The 26676-nt window shown below is 43.6% G+C and overlaps 1 protein-coding gene across 5 annotated transcripts in view; it reads left to right on the forward strand.

Moving 5' to 3' along the window:
* Window positions 1-26676, forward strand: part of LOC116938796 (retinoic acid receptor alpha) — a 247046-nt gene that overhangs the window by 186033 nt on the left and 34337 nt on the right. For 3 of the 5 annotated variants that reach the window (XM_032946438.2, XM_032946439.2, XM_032946436.2), the window contains 2 exons: window positions 6482-6630; window positions 16463-16604. In XM_032946438.2, coding sequence (XP_032802329.2) covers window positions 6482-6630; window positions 16463-16604 — 291 coding nt within the window. Of the gene's footprint in view, window positions 1-6451; window positions 6631-16462; window positions 16605-26676 lie in introns of all 5 variants that reach the window. The other 2 variants (XM_032946437.2, XM_076055428.1) reach the window with 1 other exon arrangement.

The following is a 26676-nucleotide window of genomic DNA, read 5'->3' on the forward strand; positions in this document are numbered from 1 at the left end:
CATTAATCTATGCATTTATGAAAACAAATCAAAGTGCACACGTATGCAATGGTGGAAACTTGAATAAAGCTGAACAAAAATGGCACGTTTTTAATATCAATGTTTAAATAGGTTAACTGTATGAAAAGGTATTGTAATCATGTCATCAGCATAAACATTACAAATCCAGGCACTATGCCTTGTTTCTGGATTTAAAGCTTTCGTGACTGCAAGGATCCATACTCTTTGGTTCTATTCGGTAAAGTCGCGTAGGTAAAAAATAAAACAACAAAAAATCACGACGTTTCGGCCACAACACAAGTGGCCTTCATCAGGTGAAGGGATCAGGCTGTCTCGAGGACAGCGCTGGAGTGAAACACAGCCACGCTCAGACCGCGACCTGTGTGCACACAGCTTAAAGGTCGCGGTCTGAGCGTGGCTGTGTTTCACTCCAGCGCTGTCCTCGAGACAGCCTGATCCCTTCACCTGATGGCCGCTTGTGTTGTGGCCAAAACGTCGTGATTTTTTGTTTTATTTTTTACCTACGTGACTTTACCGAATAGAACCAAAGAGTATACTATGCCTTGTGTTTTTTACTACATCGCAACATTCTCAATTTTTAAAGGAATCCTCTCATTTTGCAAAAATGCGAATATGCTGATTTTCTCGTAACGTATGAACGCATTCAACTTTTGGCACATCTGCAGTAAAAAATAATACCACTGAAAGTGCCTTTTCTACCTTATTTACACCAGCAATGTGAAGACGTACTTTTGTCATATACTGCAACGGGAGGAAACGAATTTCAGGGGTGCCTAGAATTTGAACTTTAGTGTGTCATTACTGTAGAACAGAGTGCTGCTTTTATGTCTCAAAATATGGCATGAGGCAACACCTGTAATAGATCTTCTGGGGTTGCAGAGAGCACAGAGCTGTTTTTGCCAGCAGCTGGCTCTGGTTAGAATGCGTGTTCAAAAGCAGGAATTGTGTAGGCTTGCAGTGGGGCGTGTGTCTGTGTGTGCTGGCTCTCTCCACTTGGCCCAGAGTTTGCCACATTGCCTAACTTAGTAGCATCCCAGTGGGAGCCCTCAAATGCTGGCCCTTTGTGGAATAGCATTGCACCACAGGGACTCTGGCTGGATGGACTATGATTGCCATACAGCTGGCCCATCAAGCCGAGCTGGGCTGCCAACATTCACACCGTCAACATAAAAATGTTTATTTTAAGTTGCACAGTGAGACTACAAAGACACACAGTTTAACAAAAATAAAAATAAACGGCAGACTCGTGGCGTATTTGTTTCGTGATGTATGTTTAATTCTGTGTATATGTATTTTGTGCACAGATTTGATCGATGAGCATTTTTAATGGTATTAGCCAAATGATGAATTGTTCATAACCTGACTATAGAGTATTCTTTCCGAGTAACAAGGTGTCATAATTTTTAGAAGGGTTTGTCCTGCTAAAAACTAGATTTTTCATTGTTTTATTGTAATGTTTAGCTAATAACGCAAAATCAATTTGTATTCAAGTAAAATCTGTAATAAAAATTTTCCCTCTAGTTTTTGCCAATATAAAAATAAAAGTAATGAATTTAAACAATCTTGTGTTTTGAATGTAAAGAAAAAGTTAGGAACGTTTAAATGTTGGACATAAGCAATATGTTTGTACATGAGTGATTCATTTTTTTGTAAGTGCATTTCAAGGGGGTCGATTGAGTCATTTTGGAGATATTTTACCATGCGGCAGTTTTTTTGAAGCAGAAACAATGTAATCGCAATGGGATCTGCATTTCCCGAGTGTCTGTGCGAGTCATTGAAATAATGGGTTTTTTTCAGAATCACTGAGCAGAGCTACTCATGAGTGGGCCCCGTGCCATCATAGAATACCCAGGCCTCTTCACTGCCTCTTGTTGGTACTGATGATTTAATTTCAGGGTCTTGTTTTTGCCTTTTATAACTAATCAGACTGGCTGAGGCTTCTAACTACGAGGCCTAAAAACAAGGCACGGCAAAGCTCTGCTATCCCGCATTCATGGGGAATGGAGGGTGCCGTGTTTATCAAATATGCCGGTTGTCTGAGAGTTGTACTTATGGTTCACCAACTTTTTCCAAGTACATACTTTTCAGGAAAGAAACTTAGCCTTCGTATTGACTGATATAAGAACTAATATACTTTTTTTTACAGACGTACTCGGGAGTCGGTTGTAGAGTATTCTAAGGTGATTAGCACGGTTGGCTACGTGCGGCGCGAAAGGAGTTCAACATAAATATACGAGCGGACAGTATACAGCAGTACAATACTGCACGTACAGACTGCAGCGAGCGCCACCACTCGGCAGCATCCTGAAGCTTCCGTAAACAACAGATCTATGATAAGCGCATGGCAAGATACCGGATGGCTGTCGGAATTTTCCTGGATATGCCGTCGATGACAGATGCCGGTTAACAGAGCATTCTAGATGGTAAAGTGGCAGATAACAAGAGCTTTTTTTTTTATTCCGTGATTTTTTTGGTATGAGCCAATTAATTGGGCAACCTTTGCTTTCAAACGTAGTAAATATATTGTACCACATTGTATCATGATTTTGCATCTTTGTATATTTATTCGTGTTTATTATTTGCCCGTTTACCCAGGAACGCTTCACCGAGTGTCATGACTCGTTTCCAGTTGGGTCCTTCCAAGGTTCAGCAGCAGCAGGAGGCAATAATTGCCACGTAGATTCCAATTGAGTAATTTGCGGGTGATTTATCAAATTTTGTCCCATGACACCGGCACACAATGGCCTGCTGTTAACGAATTGCAGCATGGGATGCTTAACATCTAGTGAAGCAGATGACGCATGTGTTTTTTTTACGGATAATACACCTGCAGTATTAATTAGTCGTTAGCCTCCACCACCCGACAGCCAATTACTAAGGTTTGTCACGTAAACAAAACGTGCCAATTAGTTACTACTTAAGCCCACCCATGTGTTGAAGAGTAAATCTACAACATTTACAATTTGAGTACTGTGCTGTTTCGCTGGTAATTACATCCTGCTTCATCAGGCAATTTTGCCAGAATTGCAGTGCAGCATTGATGATGATCGCTTGCTCATCATCAATCTTGTGGATTTATTCTCCAACACACCAGTGGGTTGAAGTAGTAACTAATTGGCACGTTTTGTTTCTGTGACAAACTTTATTAATTGGTTGTGTCGGGTGGTGGTGCGTTAACAACACATTTATACTTATGCGATCTAACAAAAAAAAACATTATGAATAATATTGGTAGCGAAAGCCTACCTGTCAAACAGTATTAATTAGGGTGGCCGCTGGAATCGAACTGCCCAGTAGTGGCAGACAGAGTACCGCTAGGCAATGTCCACCGCCCTTCTGCGGTGCATGCCTGTATTTTAGTGCTCTGTAAGTGGGATGAATGGATCACACACATGCTGTGTAATACTTTCAACTTGTAGGGGAGTGAGGTAGTCAGTACGTTTTATTAAAACAAGTCATGTTAGTTGCTGACCTATCTATATACATCTTAAACATCCCCCAGTATGCATGGATTTTTTTTGGTCTCAGATTTTACACAAATAGAAAACAACATTTAATAAGGGATTAGCTAGGCAGGACATTTCTGGATAAAGTCTCGACTTGGTGAGGCTTATCTAAATAAAGTACTATAACTATTACACGATTAGAAATTAAAATCGGTACACACAATATTTTTTTGCAAAGCCGATGATGTTTTAATAATATGATACTGCTAAAAATATATAGAATATTTCTAGAATCCTGTTTTGAACAATAATGATTTTTAAAAATCCAATAATGACTAAATCTCATTCACGCATACATACGTTACTTCATTAGATTGTATAATACCCATTGATTTGATGCTGAAATGGGCCAAATAATGGTTAGTATATCGACATTGTATTATTAACCAAGTAACTTTTGATACATTTATACTTGCTATTCAAAGAATACAAAGAGGACAAAACAGCTTTACACCTTGTACTCTGATAAAAAGTCAAGCTGCAGTGCAGCACTGATGATGCTCATGCTCGCGTTGCGATGAAGCTCATCCGGTGCAAACTCACACTTTTTTCGAGGCATTTATCAACGCCAATTAGCTTGCTGACGGGGCAGTTTCATTTCTTGCTTCTTGGGCCAAGTGCATGAGCTTTATTGAGGTTAAGAATAGCGTAGGTATTTTGCCAGTCACAAGATGTTATAACGGTGTCCAAAACCTGCACAACATGTCAAATACACCTGGCCAGCTGTGTAGTCCTGGACCGGCTAATGCGTGTTCCCTATGAGATACTGAACATGAGCATAGAATATCCATTCACGATGGATGGCAACCTTTTATTACATTTTACGGAATGTCCACCATTGGTTTCGGGGCTGTGAATGGGAATTACCACCATTCCGTGGTCAATTGAGACATTTAATACTTTTTAACTTGAGGTTTATTTTTTGCTTCAGGAGCATCACCGGCAGGGTTTATGGGGCATATTAAAGTCACCAGTAATGATGCTCAGACTCCAATAATCAATACAAATTGGACCCTTGACTTGTGCGAGTTTGTCTTGCAGACCTTTTCAGGAACATGGTTCCCATTCAATTGACACCAGTGCAAGCTCCTGAGCCTTTCGTAGACCCCCAAATGTGTGTGAAAGTGGTGGCACGGTGTGGTAGGTGCACTGTGTGAGCAACTCGGTGATCTGAGTTTCGACTCCTGGCCCCAGCTGACATCAGAGGCGTGTGATGTTTGATACGGGGCTTGGCCCCCATCACCTTCACTCGTCCCGCAAAGGCCCACGTGGTAAAGTTTGGTCAAACTACCCCCATACATGAGGTGGCATGAGGAGACCCTTCATCCAGAGGTTGATTGGCAAAAGGCTGAAACTCATCGGTGATCATTACACACAGAGAACTTAATATCCGTCAGAAATTATTCGATTGGCATATACTGTACAGTACATAGCAATCAACTCCCCTGCTGGGCAAACTTGGCAGGAATCTCCTGAAGAGTCGTGACACTCATTGAGGGTTTGCTGGTTAAACGAGCATAAGAACAATAACAATGCATGAATAATTTACCAAAGCTATTAATGTATCAAATGGCATGTTTATTTAAATTGCCTGTCTGCTAGGCATTGTGAATTTTTTTTTAGATTAATCATGAAAATTGCCATGCTATTATAACATTCTGGAAAGCACAGAACAAGCTGTGTAAACCAACAACTAAATGTTCATGATGTTGGTGTAACAAGATATGTCATGACATCTAATCTTATTGTCTTGGCTGCAATGATTACAGAGATACAGTTGAGAGCCTCTTGACATTTATACATGCAGAATCATTGACAAACAATGTGCTGAAATGTAACAACCTGATGTTCTAATTACGCATTAGATACCAGACTGAGATGGTTAACCATCTCGCCTGGTATATAAGATGTTGTGGGTTCGATCCCTACCTCTGACGCCTGTGTATTTGGAATTTGCATGTTCTCCCCGTGGTCGTGTGGATTTTACTCCGGTTTCTCCCTCCGCATTTAGAAATATGTGTTTAGAGTATTAGGCTGCTATAAATGTCCACATGGTAATTCACTTCGTTGAGGCTATCATTTGTGGCCTAATCGCTTCTGAAAAAGAGCTGTATAGATCAGTGGCCCTTACCTAGTAAAATAAAACATCGTTTAGTTTTTAATAGTTTAGCTTTTGTATGCGTGAATTTTACGATAATTTGTTGATTAAAACAATGGCACAGGAATTTATTTTATTTCGTGCTAAGGTTTCATGCATTTAATTTGTTTTCCTGAAATTGAAATTTGAAGCGTCATAAAATTCTGAAACTCCAGCATGTGAAGATGATTTGCAAAGCGTTTGTACTGCTTCTAAATAATTATATTCACTGCCTATAAATATTCACTGCCTATTACCCACAAGAACTCATTCTGTTCCTCCATTTCCAGTATTCGTCCGTGAGAGGTGGTATACAAATCTCGCCTATCTTGCATTAATTTCCAGAGTATCATTCTCCCAACTGACTACCTCCCTCACCCCTGCCCTACAGGACTTTCCCCAAAAGCCTGTATGGCAATAAGTGGTTCTTTGTCTTTAAAACACACACAAAAGAGACAGACACATACGATGACCCCACCATAGCACTGTATAGAATGTTTCAGTAAATGCTGTTAGCGAACACCTATTGTGGCCAGCATAGCACATGAGCTGGCGGTGTGGACAGTACTAGACCTTGGCTGCCTTTGGCTCCCCAGTGCTGATGTTTACACACTCGCCGGGTATTTATTTCAGGCCGAGTCGCCATCGGGGTGGCCCAACAGAACAGTGGAGCTTCTGGGTTACGCATCCCGTCGAGGCACACGGCAGTAAAACCGTGTATGCCGTGCACGGGTGACTTCGACCAAATCTAGTGTCTGCGTTGTGTATCTGTATTATTGACTTGCAGCGTGTGGTGGCGCGTCGTGTTGTTTCTTAGCGGCAGAGTCGCAGAGCACGAGCTCGGAAGAGCACTCGCCAAGCCCAGCGTCGCCACCGCCGCCGCCTCGTGCCTACAAGCCCTGCTTCGTGTGCCAGGACAAGTCATCGGGGTACCACTATGGTGTCAGCTCTTGCGAGGGATGCAAGGTGAGCTTTGGGGTCTAACCTAACTCTGGCAATTCCCACTATTTTTAGTTTTTTAGTTTTCCAGGTAAGGCCATACTTGGCTATGTAGCTCTTTTTCGGAAGCGATCTGGCCGCAAATGATAGCTCAACGACGTGGTTTATCATGTGGAAATGTATAGTGGCCAAATACTCTTAAGACGTGTTTAATATATGTGGAGGGGAAAACCGGAGGACACGGAGAAAAATCCACGCAACCACAAGGAGAACATGAAAACTCCACATATACAGGCGTCAGGGCGGGATCGGACCCATGACCTCCTGCATACGAGGCGAGGCAGTTCACATCTCTCCACGGCCTGCTTGCCACAGCCATATCTATGCGGGGTGGAGCAGTTTGTCAGCGAGAGGACTGTGCATTCTGTCACGTGTGCCTGATAGTGTTCCTTTGCTCTATGCCAAAGAGCGAATTAAAATGGAAAGTGCTGAAGTAAATAATTGAGCGCGAGAGTTAGCTTGCGAAAGTTGCGCCACCTAATCTCTTAATCCGAATGAAATATTACGTACGAGGAGCAATTTTGGGATGTCAAGGATTGTTTTTAGATGACACTGGTCCACACAATATAATTGTGCAGTGTATCACTGCTTGCAGCAATGTCGGTGACCATGAGGAGCACCAGCCAATACGCTTGATTTTGGGGACACATTCGAATTTAGTTTCTTTAATAGATGCCAAGTTCACCCATTCACGTTGCATAATAGATGTTACATAACGACAAAGCTGTTTATCATCCACAGTCTGCTGGGGAAAGGTCAATTATTAACGCCGATGGTTGTGGTCAACAGTACGCCTCGTGGCCTTTGTCTTATTTTAGGCTGAGTTGATCTCGGGGTGATCCAGATCAGGTTCATATACCAAGTGCCAGTGATGTTCTTGGCCAGGTATCAGACCTAAGTTGGCAAGATCATTGTCAAGTAGCCATTGCTCCTCAGCGACCGCACACTGCAGCCTGCACAGTGCTTTCCACATTGCATACGATGCACTACGTTTGGGGCTTTTTATCATATTGAGAACTAGCTTTACTACCCGGCTTCGCCCAGGACTTGGATTCACCACGCCCGGCCGCCTTTGTCTCCCCAGTGGCGATGTTCACACAGCACACCAGTTACTCGTTTGAGGCTGAGTCGACCTAGGGGAGGCCCAGGACCGGTTAAAATAATCGTCACCGGTGGTGGCCGTGAGCGGGAATCGAACTCGGGTCGCCGGGTTCGTAGCGCAGCGCGCTAACCACTACACTACAATGCGTTACACTTCCACACACACATAGACACACACACAGACACAGACAGACACACACACAGACACACACAGATACAGACACACACACAGAGACACATACAGACACACACACATACAGACACAGACACACGCAGCGCGCTAACCACTACACTACAATGCGTTACGCTTCCACATGCGCGGGTCACATGACAGATTTGACGTCACAGCTCACTTGTAGTGCAAAAAAATATATTCATTATTGAGCTCCCCCCCCCCCCCCCAAAAAAGTGTATTTTTATAATTTTTGCATGGTGTACAGTCTGGAAAGTACCCACATGGCAAATTTCAAGTTTGTTGCATGTCGGAAAGTACGCTAAACATTTTGAACAGACACACATAATCACAACTTTCCCTTTTATATATATGGAGATTATTACGGTGGTCTTGATTTAATTTCACGATACAACACTACACACATTTGGAATACGTCTCGTTATATTGGTTTCCCATAACTGTGATTGTATTTCACATTCTGATTGTATTGTTTTAGTGCTTTTATGTACTTTCATTACACAAATTCTTAAATTTTCAATTGCCAGTTCACTCAAGATAATCCCTCTATAGTCGCTGACTACAACTTTACAATCTGCACTGCTTGTGACGCACATGCCGTCGGTTACACATGACTTAATTTAGTAATTGTGGTAGTGGTGAGATTTTTTGCATACGATTTGTTTTTATCACATTTGTGAGCCCATTTTTACCAGCACAGTGTGTCCATCTCATTGACAAGAGGAGTTAGAAGCCAAACAGTTGATAAAGTTCACGCTGGTAAACAAAGTCATTGCCAAAGAACAAAACCTTATCAATCTTACACGTCAGCCTGAAGCAACACTGCAGTCAACACGTCACAGCTAACACTGCGTTGTGAACTTGTGTACACTTGTTGCGCTACTTGACAATCTGATGGTTATGATAATAAAGCGCAGGATCACGCACTAGCAGCGGAGTTCAATGTGAGAATATGTAGAGAACTTGTCCTTTGTCCTTCTGGCTGTAAAGTTTTCCTTCACCACATAACTGCTTAGGCATGCAGAGGTTTGGAAGCGTTTAACCTAATTGGGGTGCCTTTGTGGGATGGGAAGGGATTTTTTTTGAATTGCTTTCATGTTCTTTCCCAAAACAGAAGGCAGTGATTAGCCATGGCCTGAAGGTTGGTTGTTGCAAAAAAAAAGTAATATAAGGTAGAGGAGACTTAATACACAACATTTTGTTCTGATACAATTGCTCTTTTGGTAATTGAAAACACAGCCTTGCATTTGGCTGACTTGATATTGTCTCCGCCATTCTGCGCGAGATTTCTAACAGTCACGTTTGGTCTGCAACAAAAATATAAAGCCAATATTTTTTTACACGTGTGCCAGTTCCGGAACAGTGGCAACAAGAGTTGTGCATTTGCTCAGATGGTCCTGGCAGTGTTCGTTTATCAGACCTAGTTATTTGATGACAATGGACTATGTTTCGTGGAATTAGGATGAAAATAATGTTGATTCATAATGCACTGTATTAATACTTTAATCCTGCCAAGAATGGATTGTTATTTTTTACTCGGCCAGATTGAATTTCATAGCATTCCAAGTACACTCATTTTAGTTCATGAATACAAACATCACTAATCTGAACCATTTTACGATATGAGACTCATTCAAAGTGGCTATTCCTCACGCAATGCAGATTTAGATGGTGTTGATCCTTCATTAAATATAATTACCTGTTAGAATCATAGCCCATTGAAACATATACCAAGTTCTATAGATAGAAATATTTCTTTTACAAATGGATGATTGTGATTTAGTTGGGCCTGAACATGAATTTGCATAATATTGGGCAGTGCTAATTATTTTAACACCATGAGCCTCGGGTACAATTTCGCAAATGAATATACAATACCGTATGCCATATATCCACTGCAATTTACACCAACCAAACTCCACGTGCACTATGCTGGTTTGCGTCTCACAATTTCGAATGGGCAAAGTGCTGTAAGTTACATTGAATAAACATGAGTGGGCAGAGCCTCTTTTCAATAAATGTACGTGGCGTATAAAGAGGGGAGGAGTTTTTGTTTGACTTGCTGTACTTTTGTGCCACCTCGGTTAATGTGTCGGAGCAGAAACGTGAAGGTCAGGGAGCTATGCGATTGTTGTCCTGTAACTTGGCTGCCATGATGACCGGCCAATCGGAGAGCCCTTTTAAGCCAGGACAGGAATATCTTAAAAAAATGGGCTTAACAAAGTTTTGCGTTGAAGTCCACCGTGCGACTTTATTTCTAAAGTGTTGGAGCCCGTGACAACCCTTGCAATGGGGGAACAATATTGCCTCTCTTTTAGCGCACTTAGACTTGTTGTTTGGACCATATAAACGCATTTGTTTCTGAATCGCATTTCATAATATAGTGTGTCTTACATAAAATATTACGTTAACAGATAAACGTGTACTGTTGTTGATTAATGTGTTTGTATTGATTGAGTATTTTGCTGTTATGTGCTGTATTTACACACTCACATGGCATTTATTTGACTATTTTACTCCAAAAATGTACTTTTAGTCTCAGTGGTCTCCAAGTGGTTTTAAATAAATAATGTCTGTCCAAAATGTTTAATATACAGTCATGTAAGTAAAACATCTACGTAACGTGAATGGTTGAAATAAATGCGATTAGATATATATACTTAAAAAAAGAACATCATGTGAACAGCCATTCCTTTAAGTCGTGCAATCCAAGTATCACATCTTTAAGGGGTTATCAGATCCTTTATATGCCCTGAATACTATGTACACAGAAAAGGTCTTAATCTCCAGCCCTGGAGTGTTGGGATGGAAAGACAGGCCCAGCTGGGAGGGTTAACACAGCACGCTCAAGCAGCCTCCTCTTGTTTGTTTACCCCTAAGCCCTTCTCGGGTTTCCCACATGCCACTGTGTGAAACCCCATATGCCCCTGCCAGGATTAAACCCCATTGTTTCCTCATACAAGTCCTCCTGTTGCAGAGCAGAGTATCTTTGCAGGGATTTTGCCCTTTGTTTGGCGATAAACCACGCAGGCTGAAGAGCCCTCGACCGAATGCAGAGTAGTAGACCCCCATGTCCTCGCATCTCCCTCCTCCACCCTTTGACTCCCAGCAAAAAATTATAGTATTTTAAACAGATTCCAAGTCTTCTCCTCCGCTATCTTGCCTTTTGTTGGAGCTTGTGGGGGCGCCGCGGTGGGCCGAGATGTTAATTCCCTCGCCCGGTATGCAGAAGGTCGTGGGTTCGATCCCAACCCTGACGCATGTATATTTGGTCGTGTGGATATTCTCCGCATCCTTCGTTTTTTTTTCCCCCTCCACATTTACAAACATGCGTTTAGAGAATTTTTATTTGGCCACTATACATTTCCACGTGATGAGCCACTTCGTTGAGCTTTCATTTGTGATAGCCAGGTCGCTTCTGTTGAGCTATATAGCTCATTGGGCCTTACCTGGTGAAATAAAAAATACTGTAGTTGAGTTTGTGGTGGTGGCACATTGAGCAATACACAGCAGCAGGCTACTTAAGCCTCACATGCCTGATAATATTTATTATTACCCAGGGCACCACTGTCATGCTGTGAATTGCAATTGGCCTGAAAGTAGAGGTTTTTGTGTCCTTCTGGTAGTTAAACACAGGGTGGTGATGCATTTTTTTTGGATACCCCTCAAAAAATAGGGAGAAATTTCAGAGAAAACAAGATTTATATTTTGTATAGCCTCTGCATTTCTCCCACTATTCTTAATACGACTTAATTACATATTTTAGAACACGCTCCTACGCTTCCACGATATTCAACCACGTACCTGTTGAGCAGGAAGTGAGAGGGGGTCATTAGAAATGTGGGGTACCTGTAAATGGATCGCTGTGTACGTTGCTACATTCGGGGTCCCACAAATCGAGACTAGGGCCATTTTAGCCACATTTTAGATGACTCCTCGTAATGGTGCCTACCTCCTGCGAAGGGGAGGGGGTGGAGGAGGGAGAAGGTATTGCATTTAGGTGATTTAGGGGATATGTGCATGTGTGTGTATTTAAGGGTAATTGCATGAGTGTGTTTGCCTTTGTGGAAGTGTATACAGTATATATTAGAGAGTGTATGCCTATATAATTACTGTATATGCATGGGTGTATATATGCAGGTGCAGACACATACATATCAGTGCCGAGTAAATATCCAATTAAAACTAAACTAAACAATTTTATTTTACCAGGTGAGGCCCACTGTATATATCTCTTTTTCAGAAGTGACCTGGCTGCAGATGATAGTTTAAATAGTGGCTTGTCATGTGGAAATGTATTGCAGGCAAATAATCTAAACGCAAGTTTCTAAATGTGGAGGGAAAAATCGGAGGACCCAGAGAAAAATCCACGTGACCACAAGGAGAACATGCAAACTTCAAATATACAGGCGTCAAGGTAATATCGAACCCAGGACCTCCTGCATATCAGGCGAGGTAGTTAACATCTCGCCACCGCAGCACCCCAAATTTGAGATTTCAATTGAGATTTCAACTTGAGACTATCCAGATGTGTTAATGAAATATAGGGTTAAGGACCATTGTCTTCTCAGGGATAATTCTATATACTCACATGTTATGTATGTATCTTGAACTTCTTTCACACCATACGTAGCCTACTGTGCAAAGTTGCAGCGGCTAATCATAAAACATCCCATTAAACTCCCCCCACCATTTGACACAATGAAGATTGTAAATTTTTCAACTCGAGAGAAAGAGGCGTTGATGAAGACTTGCCCCACGCCTCAATTGATAGACATTTCAATAATAAAATCACAGCTGTAGCTTTGAATGCCGACTTCTGCTGCTGCTGCTGTGTGGTCAGTAGGGCCCTGTGGAGTCGAGGCAGGGAGGTGGGGAGTGATTGTTGGAGGGACAGGGTGGGGCTCAAGTAGATGTGGGGAAGAGGAGTGGGGGTGGGATGGCTCTGGTGCCAGGAAAGGCCACTGGCAGGGATTATTATCAGAAACTGTTTTCACATCAGCTGGTGCTCGGCAAAGGCAATTATCTGCTTGGAAATTAAGCCAAACTCCACAGCTCCACACATAGATTAAGGAGCTATTTAATAAAGAGATTAAACGAAGATAAGCCGCAGGGAGAAGGTCTAATTGAATCGTGCAGGGCTTAAGCCATGGAGGTCGAGTCTCCATGTCCTCTGTGATAGCTTACAATTAGGTTTAATTGTTCTCTCGCATTTATATCACTTTTCTAAGCATGGTCATCCCCGAATAAATGTATCAGAGTGCATTAATGGCCCTGTTCATTGAATAAGTCTATCAAATAGTTTACGACTGGATTCCATGAATGTTTTTGGAATCTTATATATTTTTCAAGGGCTTTGCTAAATGTAGCCAAAAAAATGCTTATCTGTTGGATGAATCTCAAAATCTTGAACTGTCACAAATACAAAAATATATTTGCCTTGGCATTTGGTTTACTTCTCTGGTACACTTTGGCACATACAAAACCTCACAGGGGAAATTAAAACGCAAAATATTGTTCCGTTATAGAAATAAATTATGTTTCTCCTTGACATTTCAATGTCAACTTGGTGGAATGGAGTAGCGGTGCACTTATTTGCTTTACTGCACTATGAACTCGGCTGCCTGAGTGTGATTCCCGGCCATGGCTTATGCTAATGGCGAGTGGTCATCTAAACTAGTCCTAATCCCTCTCCTTTGCCAGCTCATGCTGACCAGCGTGGTAAAGTATGGCCAGTCAGCTGCAACGACTGACACGGCATGGGGATGCCTTGATTCAGCAATGTTATTGACAATAATATGTATAGTTATTTACAAACGTGTTGCGTCCACCTTCCCGCCAATTGTTGTGGCATTGCGATATAGAAACGTGCTCGTGGTACAGCCTTGGGTAGTCTGGTCCACACTTTCTATTGAGCTTTACATTTTCTTTTAAATGAGAATCATTGTGTTCATTGCTGTGATCTGTATAACAAGACAGGCTGCCTTTCACTTTCAATGAAGGGAGTTATGCCCCTGGTATAACTTTGTCTTGAGAGTTTTGCTTGGATGTGCAAGTGGAAAAGGGGTATTAGATATTCAGAAGCATAAAAAGAAACACTCTTGTCACAATAGTCTTTTTTTTTATTGGCCCCAGAAGGGTCATCGGTTTGTGTTGACCTCTGACGGAGATGAGGTATCACTGCCACTGTTCCCATCGAGCTGACTGAATGTAAAAGTTATACAAAATGTATAACTTGGACTTGTGAATGTTTCCCGTTCATCACAAAGCAATGAGTTGCGCAGTTTCCTCTGAGCGATACCTCAGGAAACTGCAAACACGCATTGATTGGCACTGTTTGTTAAACAGAACAAGCTGTTCAGGTGCACCCTAAACTAAAACTAAACTATTTTTTTTATTTTGCCAGGTGGGGCCCACTGAGCGATATAGCTGTTTTTTCAGAAGCAACTTGACTATCACAAATGATAGCCCAACGAAGTGGTTTATCAACGTGGAAATGTATAGCAGCCAAATAAATCTTAACACGTTTCCATTGGAAGAGCTCAATGGCTCTTTAAAATGTCAAATGAGACTTCCTAACCCAGAACAGTTTTTTTTGCGTGTAAAAAAAACCAAGTTGTCTTGGGAAAAGTATCCAAAGGAATCCTTTTTGTTTTTCAAACTTAAAATTAGAATGCAAAAAAGCATTGTTCTCAGAGAGGACCCCCCAGGGGTCATTTTATTTTCTGTATGTGTGCTCCCTTAAGAAGGTGCATTGGGTTTGTTTTGGCAGTGCGATTCAGATTCTGGTCCTGGTGGGCCTATATTGTATGTTAAAAAAGCACCATGCCTATCGTTATTTTTTTAATTTAACAAACGCATTATTTACCAACTAGAGTTGTAGATTTATTTTGCATTTTAAATGACTGCGACACAACACACAAATGCGTGCATCATCAGGAGTTATGTTATATTAGAATACTGGAATAAGACAAGGTTTAGATTTCCACGGATTTGGAATGTGACCAGTTGTGCTTCATTTAAATGTACCTCTCCTGGCAATTTTGTTTACTCCTTGTTAATAAACATGATAGCCAGTGCCTTTGTTTATACTTGTTCTATATGTAGCGAGTTAATGTGTAAATATATTTGAAGATATTGCGACATTTAAATTCAAATCCTTATGGTTAAATATGTTTCATCTGAAAGCACCACTACTCCGTAAAGTATTGTTGATTCACAGTGCTGCTGCACCCCCTCTGTTACGTTTACCCCCTACGAACAAATAGTTTGATTAAAAAAATATAAACTTGAAAAATAGGTCTTGGCCATGTCCGTCGTGTGAACCTTTCCTGTAAATGATCAAAATAGCATCTCGTAATCAAAGCCTCTCTTCCTCACGTGCAATTGCCTGCGATTGCTTGCAACAGGTCCGGACACTTAGACTTTGTCGTTGCTCTGCTGTGGAATCTGGATTTTAGTGGTGGCTGTGTACTATTGTACTCGGTGAACCCCCCTCCGCTAGAACACGATGAACATGGAGTGTTACCAAGGGTTCACGATGCTACGAATAACTCGCTGTCTGTGAGGAACAAATGGTCTTTGGAGACTCGTGGATGATAACTCATGACGGCCATTCTTTGCACATGGAAAAGTCGGGAGAGTTCAATGGTTTAGCCACACAGGGAGAGAGCCACTGTCAATGAGATGGTGAAAGAAAGGAGAAAAGTTGATAATTTCTACGAGTCACATTGTATAATAAAAACAAAAATGTAAATAATAATAAGTACCATGTTAACTTTTGTATGAATTTACAGTATAATATGCAATGTCATGACCACATTGCACAGCATACACTCGTATTGCAATGCACATTATATGCTGCGTGCAAAGAATGCTCGGAATTTTTGGTAGTTTAGGGCAAGAAACTTATGAGTTTAGAAAAAAAACGATGGTAGCAAAGCGTATAACTAGCAAAAGGAGTTTGTGTTGAGAGGCACACGTGCAGGGCAGAGGAAGAGGGAGGTCACCCAGACGAGCGGAGGAATGTGCACCTAAGAGGTTGGCAACAAGGGTGCGGGGTGGGGGAAGAGATCTGTAAGAGTAGAGCGTCAAGTTTGGGTGTTGATTGATTTCTGCTCAAGTTTATGAAGGAAGTGGTGGTCAGGTGTTGTGGCATGTAAACAGCATCAGCCTTGATTAACCGACTGGTCTCTTTGCAAGGATAAATAATACACTTTGTTACGAGCAAACACGCCCTGCAAAAAAACACATTCCCAAGATGGAAAAATATTTTCGAAAATTAAATATCGATGAATACTAATGAATGTATTATTTACAATTGGTACGTGTGACTTGCAACGGCCGTCTTTGAGCTTTCGGAGAAGGGGTGGGGGGGGGGGCAAAACAACATAACAAAGACCCCCCCCCCCCCCCCCCCCATATAGCCTTGAACAGACTGTTGGGGCCAGTGCCGTTAGTGAGCAGCACCTCCTGATCTCATGCGCAACTGGCTTCTGTCGGCAGGGCTTCTTCCGCCGGAGTATTCAGAAGAACATGGTGTACACCTGCCACCGTGACAAGAAGTGCATCATCAACAAGATAACGCGTAACCGCTGCCAGTACTGCCGCCTGCAACGCTGCCTTGAAGTTGGCATGTCCAAGGAATGTAAGTACTCGATGCCGTTTCATTCGTTGCAATGTCTTCTATCGACCATGTGAGAGTCCATTATTGCCACATTTCCATTGGGGAACAAGACTTTCTCGGTCCGGGCACAGCACCAATCCCTGGGTTTCTTGTCTCTTGCTCCATGAGTAAACTAAAACTATTGAAACTATCTTTATTTGACCAGGGGAGACTCTCTGAGCTCTATGGCTCTTTTTTTCAGAAGCGACCTGGCCACAAATTATCGCTCGAAGAAATTGCTTCTCATGTGGAAATGTACAGTAGCCAAATACTCTTAAGCACACCCTTCTAAATGTGGAGGGAAAAACCGAAGCACCCGGAGAAAAATCCACGTGACCACGGGAAGAGAACATGCAAACTCCAGATATACAGGCGTTAGTCGGGATCAAACCCACAGCCTCCTGTATACCAGGCGAGGTGGTTAACATCTCGCCACCGCGGCACCCCTCATGGTGCCTGTATGCCCCATCGCTTTTCACCTTCTCTCCTGACCTCGCTTTCACAATCTGGAGGTGGCTTGGGGGCGGGAGGGGGCCTTGTCTTTCACAGTGCATTGATTGTGGCCGATGACAAAAATGTTTGCCACTGTGCTTTTAACACCAGCGCAGCGCGGAAATGTAAGTAAGTGACATCACGACACGTGTGTCTCATTTCTGCCTTGACGCTGTGACATTGCAACTGATGCCGGGCTCGGCCTGTGTGGTTTGGTTTGAGACGAGGATCTCGGTGCCTCGGTTCTGAAACTCGAGGGTGTCGGGCTGCTGTGGTAATGACTACTTTTGGGCCCAACAAGTTTCGTACCGAGGATAATGTCCCACTGACCATGGAAAAGAGACATTGCTCCAGATGCCCGAACCGTTTGTCCTCCCATTAGCATTCAGGAGCACTAATGTTTGAAGAGAGGGGTGCTAATGTTTCAGGCTATGCACCAAGTAAAACAGAGCGAGATGTTAAGTAAGTGATAAATGGGGCATTGAGTATAGGCGCTGTTTAGTTTAAGTCAATGTGGAAAACCTCGTACATAGTTGCTAAAGAGCAATAGCTAAGAGTGAGCTATACCAATGTTAGCCAGAGTCGAAGAATGTTAAAGGGTGTGGTAATCCCGTAATGTTATTCATTTTAGTGTGTAATAATTTTCATGTTATGTACCATGTACCATGTTGATTACATTTAGCAATTTTTTTTGTAAAGTCATTCCAAGAACAAAGGAGAAGTGTTCATGTTAGCAGCTTTGGGTTAATACGGGAATAATTGCCTAGGGATTATATGACATGACCTACAGTCTCGGCATGATGCAGTAATATTTAAGCTTAAATACATTCAATGTAATATTATTTTGAGGAAATGAATCATAAAAGCTATCAAGTAATTGCATTACTTGTAATATACAAATATAGGATCGCATTACCTTGCTTACACAATTTTTAGTTACCCTTAATAGATGTATTACTTTTCAAATCCTTAACCCAACAACGAAGAGTTGAAATATTTTATGAAAAAGGCACATCATGTCCTGTTGGTGCACATGGAGGAAAAAAACCCCAAGGTTTTAAGTTCAAGAGTGCCCAACATTTTCAGGTAAAATCACGAAGGTCATCGGGGCATTTGCATGCTGTTCAAGACGGTGACGGAGAAAAATCATCGCCGCTGAAGAACAAATTTGGGGCACATGAGCAAGGCCTGCTAGGTTGAGCAAAAGATAAATACGAGCAAAAACAAACGTCTGCATCCACCAAGTTCGCCGAACGTTTGAACGTATCCATTGGAGGGACACGGCTGGAAAACATCGGAGCGCGTGTGTATCCCGGGGTGGTCACTGAAGGCGAACCGGAAGAAAAGAATGAAATAAAGAGGTGGGTGAGACCAGGCTGTGGAGGGCTTTTGGACAACTTTGTGGTGAAAAGCTACGCACGGTACCCATGTGCCTAAAGAACAATGCTTTACATCAGTTGTATATTACCTCTCGTGAAATATGCACATTGACGAGGAACATTTAAACAAAAGCTGAAACTTGCAGAGGGAAGTGTGGAAAGGTGCAGGCCTGGAATTACACTGGGAGGCAGAGAAACACGTGGATTAGAGAGCATAAACATGTGAGCGACACAGTTGTTGACTTGTGAAAAGGAAGTTGTCCTTCGGCATGACACGTCGTCCTCGGGATGGATGGAAGCCTGTGGTGGAGACTAATGGCGGAGTTGCAGCCAAAGAAGGGTATGCGCCTGAAAGTCACATCCACAGCGGAGATGGAGCAATGAGATCGGCTTGTGGACGGGGGCTAGATGGACAGTATCATCATGTGGCCTTGAGAGCTAGTGAACTTGGGGAGGCCTACATCAAGCAGTGGATAGATCGTGGCTCATGATTACAATCACTTGATCACGAGTCATACATTTTAGCACCGCAACATGTTAGAAATAATTTAGTTTCCCCAGGGTTCCTTAATATATACTGTATGACCACTTATTTTTAAATTATAGCATGAGCATTTATACAATTTTTAAGTACATGGTCAGTGAGGTATCTCGAGTTTATATATATATTTAAAACTTTCCAAAGAACAATAACAAACAATTTAATTTTGCAGTATGAAATTTACAACTGGTGCACAAAACAAAACAAACACAGCACAGTGTCCCTTCCTAAACCCTGACGGAGCCCTGGGAGAGAGAACGCATTTAGCGCGAGCAAAAGGACGCCCCGTCCCGCACGTACAACAGAACTGTCAGCGAGTGGCACGGCGGATAGATTTCCTTTGGGCATTGGGAGAAGGGCAGTGACGCCAGTGAAATACACAGGGCAGTGTCAATGCATAAGCACCGTTGTGTCCAGGGAATGGCGCCACGTCCCCTTCGGTGGTTCGGGGAATGTTGTGACGCGGGCGGGCTGCACGCAATCAGGAAGCCGCTCGCCGAGCCACACGTAGCGTTTGCTTCACTGGGGAAAGATGAGACTGAACAGATAAGTTTCTATTGCCCTCCTTGGGGGGGGGGACTGCCTCTGAGATCACACAATCTAGAAGGGCGGATGGGAGCCGGGATTATTTTCTGGCTTTCTGCCACGCTGCGAATATATATTTGTGCGCGTGTGCGATGAGAGCAGTGGCGCCGTGGTTAGTGCACTTCGCCGTGAACCCAGTGACCCAGGTTAGGTTCTCGGCCATGGATTACATCGGTGGCGAATAATATCCAAAACCTGCTTTGGGACTCTCCTAGGTTGACCCGGCTTAAAGTTTTTTTTTTTTTTTTGGCAAAGTGTGTTAACGTAAGCATTGCAGAGACGTGCTTGGAGCAACTCTCTCGTGTCCCATTTCAACTTTATTTGGTACTGATTAACAATCCTTGCTATTGCAGTATATAAAGCTTAAATAGGGGATCTATGACCTTTATATTTATGTGGGCACATGGACTTTAGGGGGTGTTTGCATCAGCTGTTTGAATAGCACTATGCGTGTGTGCAGGAGGAGAGCATACACTTCAGAGATGTGTGCGTGCTACCATGTGTTTGTATTTGTACAAGTGGGGAGCAGTGGCGGAGTGTTTTAGCGCGCTGCGCTACGAACCCTACGATCCGAGTTCGATTCCCTCGCACAGCCAACACTGGTGACGATTATCCGAACTGGTCATGAGCCTCCCCGAGCTTCGACTCCGCCTCAAATGAGTACCTGGTGCGATGTGTCAACGTCGCCACTCGAGAGACGAAGGCAAGAGTCGGGCGTGGTGCTGGCCACCCACCCCATTGTGTGCCGTCCTGGCTTTCATAGTTTATCGCTAACAGCACTTGCCTCAACAGTCTGTTAAGGCTATACGGGGATCTTTTGTCTTTTGCACAAGTGCTTGTTAGTGCAGTACCTGAGTACATGTCTTATTTGTGTGTGCATGTGCTTGCCAGCTATGTTTATAAATAGTGCTGAAGTCACCAGGGTAAACACATTATACATGGGTCAAAAATTCTGCGTCCAAATGCAAATGAGGTCATTTTAAAATAATAATAATAAGTAGCACATTTAATACAATAACGTGAGCCTGGACTGTCGGCTAGAAAGTGGGTGAGAAATTGAGTAGTGGCTAAAATAGCAGACGAGTGCCTCCCCTTGCTTGGATTGAACTTGAAGCCACTGACTTTTTGGCATAAATAATTGCCCTTTGCTTATCCAGGAAAACATCACAAATGCCTAATTTCCACGACCATTCATAAAGTGTACCGGAACCAGGCTGAGGCCTGAGCTGTACTCGTGTTTCTGCGTTCCTATAATTATCAAACTGAGCCTGTTATTTAATAAGTTTGCTCCTAGCTGTGTTGAGGAAGCCCCCCGTGTTGAACCAATACCCCCTTAGAGTGCGGCCGACCCTCGAGACTGTTATCCCATCTTGCGGTCACCAGGCCAGTGAGACGCTCGCACCATGACATCACTCGCCTTGCACTGCCCACCCAGCCGTTACAACAATGCGCATTTAAATGCCACATAGTTTAACCGAACAATGTGACCCGGTTAAACGTTGCGCAAAACAATATATTTCTTAACCATCGCTTGCCGACGACCTTCTCCCCGCGTGACATCCACTGATATTCCTGTCCGGTGAAGTTGTATACCCCCCCGCCCCTGCCCCCCTGGCTCAGTCTCTTGAGAGGGAGGAGAGACCGGACGTGTGGAGAGGGAAGTAGATGTGGAGACAGAGCAGGAGAGACTCAGCCCATAGAGCCTCCCATATGCACATTGGGCGTGGGGGGACGTAGGTGCCCCCCCCCCCCACCCGGCGTTGCGGTGGAAGAGCCAAACCCTTTCCCAGGCCATTCATGTGCAAGCGCGAAAAGCATTGAAGCGATGTGAGTCTCATTGTTCCTTTTCAGGAGGGACCTGAAAACGAGCAACTGAGCGTTCTGCATCACATGTACGCTCGTGCTGAGTTCAGGTTCGTGAAGGGGGAAGCCAGAGACCAGTTCAGAATATCACTCTCCACTGATTTTTGCGCCATGGTCGGGAACCCAGGTTGCTGGTTTCAGACCGCGGGGCATGAACCCCTGTGCGTCACTGCTCCCCCCCCCACCTCCCAGCTAAACAGCAGTACTTAAACATTATTCTTATACAATACTATATTATGTTTGGTGTACATCTAATCCCAGTCGGTGGGTCTAATCAGCCTCTATTTCCTCCCAGGTCAGACAAGTGGTTTCCATTTCGATTTAAAGCTTTCGTGACTGCAAGGATTCATCTTCTTTGGTTCTTTCGGTAAAGTCACGTAGAATGAGAATAAAATAATAAAATTGATAAAATAAAATAACACCATAAAATTCTCACGACGTTTCGGCCACAACACAAGCGGCCTTCATCAGGTGAAGGGACGAGACTGTCTGGAGGACAGCGCTGGAGCGAACAGCCAAGCTCAGAAAGGTCGCGATCTGAGCGTGGCTTTGTTCGCTCCAGCGCTGTCCTCCAGTCAGTCTCGTCCCTTCACCTGATGAAGGCTGCTTGTGTTGTGGCCGAAACGTCGTGAGAATTTTATTGTGTTATTTTATTTTATCAATTTAGTATTTTATTCTCATTCTACGTGACTTTACCGAAAGAACCAAAGAAGAAGTGGTTTCCACTTTGTGTAAAATCGACACTGCTCATGGAGGCACTTGGCCATGCCATAGATTTGCGGAAAATCTGCCAATCCCTCTCAAGAGTGCTAACAGAGATGAGTGCCACCCCATTGCTCCATGTGATTATGAAAGCACTTTGATTTTGAATTCCCTTGAACAAAATGGTCCTCTTTAAGAAAAACAATTTGGAATTTCGGCTATTAATCACGCAAGCGTAATATTTAACCGTAGGCTTTTTTGAAGCACTATCCCACATCTGGCGGAGCGGGGGGGGGGGCCAGGTAATACCAAACACATGTGCCGACCTGGGGATAGAAATAGCTTCCTGTGCAATGAACACTACCCTCTGGGTGAACTGTGCAGGCATAATGCTCTACACCTAATTTACCCCCAAAAACTATAATCATACCGGAGAACATAAGAGACTGCAATCAGCAGGTAGTTGTTTGATTTATTGTGCACTTTAATGTACTGCCCTCTATACTTCAACATGTATCAGTATCTGTAATCAGAAGCATGTGTGCCATTTCATTAAGAATATAAATAACTATTAAAGGCAAGCCCAGATAAACAGAACCCATACCCCCAATATATTTTCAAGGGGTACCGATTACAATATGTATATTTAAAATGTGCAATTATATGTGAAGACTTAGTTAGGGCTGTGCTAGCAGCAGTACTGTTTACGTAAACTTAGAACTAATGCTAACTGTTAAGCTGGGAAAAATATATTGTGGCAATTTAACCAATTGCTATGTCATAGGTTTATTTCTACCGTGTACATATGTATATACATGAAATATGCATTTTATTATGTGCCCATTGAAGGTACTTAATGGTACAGTATTTGTAAAGTGGAACAACTAATTGTGACATACTTATTTATAGTGCCAGGTAGGCAGAGGTGACTGGGATGTTTCACCTGCCGCGCCGGGAGATGGGTTAGAACCGATGGTGGTTCCAGATTGTAAGTCCAATGCGTGAGCCATGCTTTCACGACAAGTTCCCTTTCGAGGTTGGTATGCGTGAAATATTCAAAGCCTGCAGTCAGTACATTGCCATCTGTTTTTTTTTTTTACCAAATTGTGCTTTACTTTGGCACACGCCCATCCACCGAGGCCAGGATAATTATTCGGGCCGTAATTTAGTGCTGCAGGGGTGAGGATAAGGATCCAATCCAGTTAAATGCAAACGGCCTTTTGGGCAACTTCCAGGCAGCACCAATCTCGTGCTGCAGTAAAACTACGAATGCTCTGAAGAATATTGCCCTCGCCAATCACAACTAGTTTTGGTGCCCCATGGGGCATGGTAATGGATGTGTTCATGGATGCACCATAAACATTTATGGGAAACAGGAGATGGTTAGGGTTAGGGACAGAGGTAGGATTACTGAATGGCTGCAGCATTTTCTCAGAGCCGGCAGTATTTCGCACACCCATTGCCTCCAACCGCATGTTCGTTTTTCCATCCATTTATGCTGCACCTTGTATTTAATTTTTTCTCTTATCCTTCTGTGCAAAAATGATGTGTCTGAGGATAGGAATTTGTATGTATTCATTGCTGAAATGCAGCAGCATCTCAAAACGACTTACAAATATATTGAAACATACAAAACGTAATTGGGCATAAAGTTAGTCCGTTTGTTCCAAAAACGTTACCTTTTTTAAGGGAGCCGTTAGGTTAATTATTGCAAACACGGGGAGGGGGGGGGGGGCGTTTTGTCCATTGGTCTGGCCATAGACGACACCGATATTTCCACGATAACTACAAATCCCCTAAACCAATCGCCACACATTAGTTTAACACAGCTTACCAGCAACGCTATTGCCCTGGGAAACATTGGCTCCAAAACAAGCAAAACAACTTCATAGTGCTGCCTGTACATGGTGGGTGGGGGTGGGGGGCGAGGAGCGAAGAGTGGGCGGTGGGGGGGGGGGGGGCGCAAAAGAGAGTATGGATGACGCACGCAAATAGCACGTGTGTGGAGGAGAGGGAGCAGCACCTGCGCAGAGTGGTCGGTGGGGGGGGGGGTTGTGTGCCGGAAGGGGGCTGAGGAGTGGCATGCGCTCCTAGCACGCTGGCGGGCAAGAGTGCAGGGGGAGGAGGGGGCACGAGGAAGAGGGGCGCACCCCCACTCCCAAACCCCCTCTCCCTCTATTTACTATTTAACTCACTATTTTTTTGGGGGTTTCGGAAGCGACCTGGCCACAAATGATTGCTCAACAAAAAGTGGCTTATCATGCGGGGAATCATAGCAGCCCGAATCCTCTGAATGTGGAGGGGATAAAACTGGAGGAACCAGAGAAGAATTCACGCGACCACGGGGAGATCATGTGACCTCCATGCATACAGGCGTCAGGGTTGGGATCGAACACACAACCTCCTTGCATACCAGGCAAGGGAGTTAACATCTCACCACCTACTCCTTCAGAAGCAGTTCTGTGATATGTCCTTCCACAGACCGTTCTTTGACTTGATGGTGGGGTGATGGACAATTGGGATGAAATTGGGGGGTGGGGGAGACAATAATAATGGGCCGTGATTAATCCACTGCTGGAAGGATTCAGGCCTGTGCATGCCTTCGCCCTCACGGTTCCTCGATGCAAAACTCATCATGCGCTGTAATTTGATATTCTTACCTAGAATGCTTCTCAACAGCAGATTGATTGACCCAATAATTCAGCCTCTGCTGCTGTACCCTTGCTTGTAGAGACCCTGATGTTTAATTTAATGCACATATAAACTACTGTCAACCATGTTTTTTTTACTCATTTTACTCTTCCAAAATGTATGGAAATGTTTAATATCCACTCCACTGCCTGTCAAAAAAGTCCAAAGTGCCCCTTCAAAAACGTCATGGGAAGCATTAATCTCCATTAGTATCCTTGAGGCAGTGGCGGAAAATCCACATTCACGTGAAGGTGGCCAGTCTCTCCATGCCACGACAGCTGTTAATTTCTCACAAAGAGACGATCCCAGAGGGATAACTACTGAGATTACTCATGACCGTGATTTGTATTCCTCACTTTCTGATTGTGAGCCAATGGCTGTTATTGCTGTGCCACCAAGCTGAATACAAATTTAATGGACAGAGCGTATTCCCTTTTTGCAGTTTCATATTTTATGCTGCCAGTTTTTTTGGTCTGCCATAAATTATTATCTGTTTTTTCTCAACTCTCCATAAGGTCACAACCCTTTCATACCATAATCATAATGGGGAGGCATGGCCATAATAACTTGATTATTCCATATGGTTGGAAAAAAGTAGGGCTTTTTTTTTTGCAAGCCTGGGGTCCAGATGCTTCATACGTGCCCCAGAGCACACAAAGAAAGAGTGGTGGGTGGGAGAGAGTCTGCAATGGGCCGGGAGAGAGAGCTAAGGAAGTGGCCAGGGGAGTTGGCGTTTTGAAGACAAGGCAGGGCCATGGCTAAATCAGGACTTCCGGAGAATCGGGACACCATATTTGTGGTCACAACGCAACTGGATTTCACCCAAAAATGTAATTGTTTGGGTGATGGATATACATGTGCAAGGCAATTTGCGGACTAAAATTCTATCTGGAATGGTCCTCTGTGGTTTTGAGAGTGCTTAACTCACATTTGGAGGATTTTAAGTTGATATCTTTGTATGGGAGGTTGACTGAGCCGCTCATTCTTCTGAGGTTGAAGTAAGTAATCAGAGATTGCTCCATAGAGAAACAATATAGGAATATGGAAAGTCTACCATTGGCCTATGGCCATATACTGAGATCAGCACTCCGTCTTGCTTATTTAACCTGGTAGACGCTTTGACGTTTAACTCGTACTTAAGCTTGCTTCGGTAGGTGCAGAAGGATGAGAGCCTATTTGCAAAAGCATGGATATCCTTAACATTTACTCGGTGGCACAATTAAAAAAAAAGTTAACTTTGTACGTGCAATCTAGAAAGGAGGCTGTGTTTTCGTTGAGTACGTGTGAAGGATAGAGGAAGGCAGGTTTACAAGCTCTGGAGTGGTGTCCAGGGGTCAGTTACCAAGTGGGAAGGCCTGCAGTCTGAAAGCGTAATACCCGGGAGGGCAGACATGGGGTCGTGTGTCCACTGTGCAGCAGCTGCAAGGTCTTCCAGAAGGAATCGTTAGTGCGGTGATGTATGGGCATCAATGGTATATGGGGTGCGGTGACGCAGTGGTTAGCGTGCTGCACGACGAACCTGGCGATCCGAGTTCGAATCCTGTTCGCGGCCAACAACAGTGACGAATATCTGAACTGGTCCTGGGCCTCCCCTAGGTAGACTCGGCCTCAAATGAGTACCTGTTACGATGTGTAAACATCACCACTTGGGAGACAGAGGGCCAGGCGTGCTGGCCACCTCCCCGCCCCGTTTGCCGTGCCAGCCTTCATAGAACTTGCCCCAAAAAACTGTTAAGGCCAAACCAGGGATCTTTGTGTGTTTGTTTGGGCATGAATGGTCTTGGTCAAGATGACCGCTTGA

This window comes from Petromyzon marinus, chromosome 4 (genome assembly GCF_048934315.1).
Source record: "Petromyzon marinus isolate PM22_M1 ecotype Great Lakes invasive population chromosome 4, UKy_Petmar_22M1.pri1.0, whole genome shotgun sequence".
NCBI lineage: Eukaryota > Metazoa > Chordata > Hyperoartia > Petromyzontiformes > Petromyzontidae > Petromyzon > Petromyzon marinus.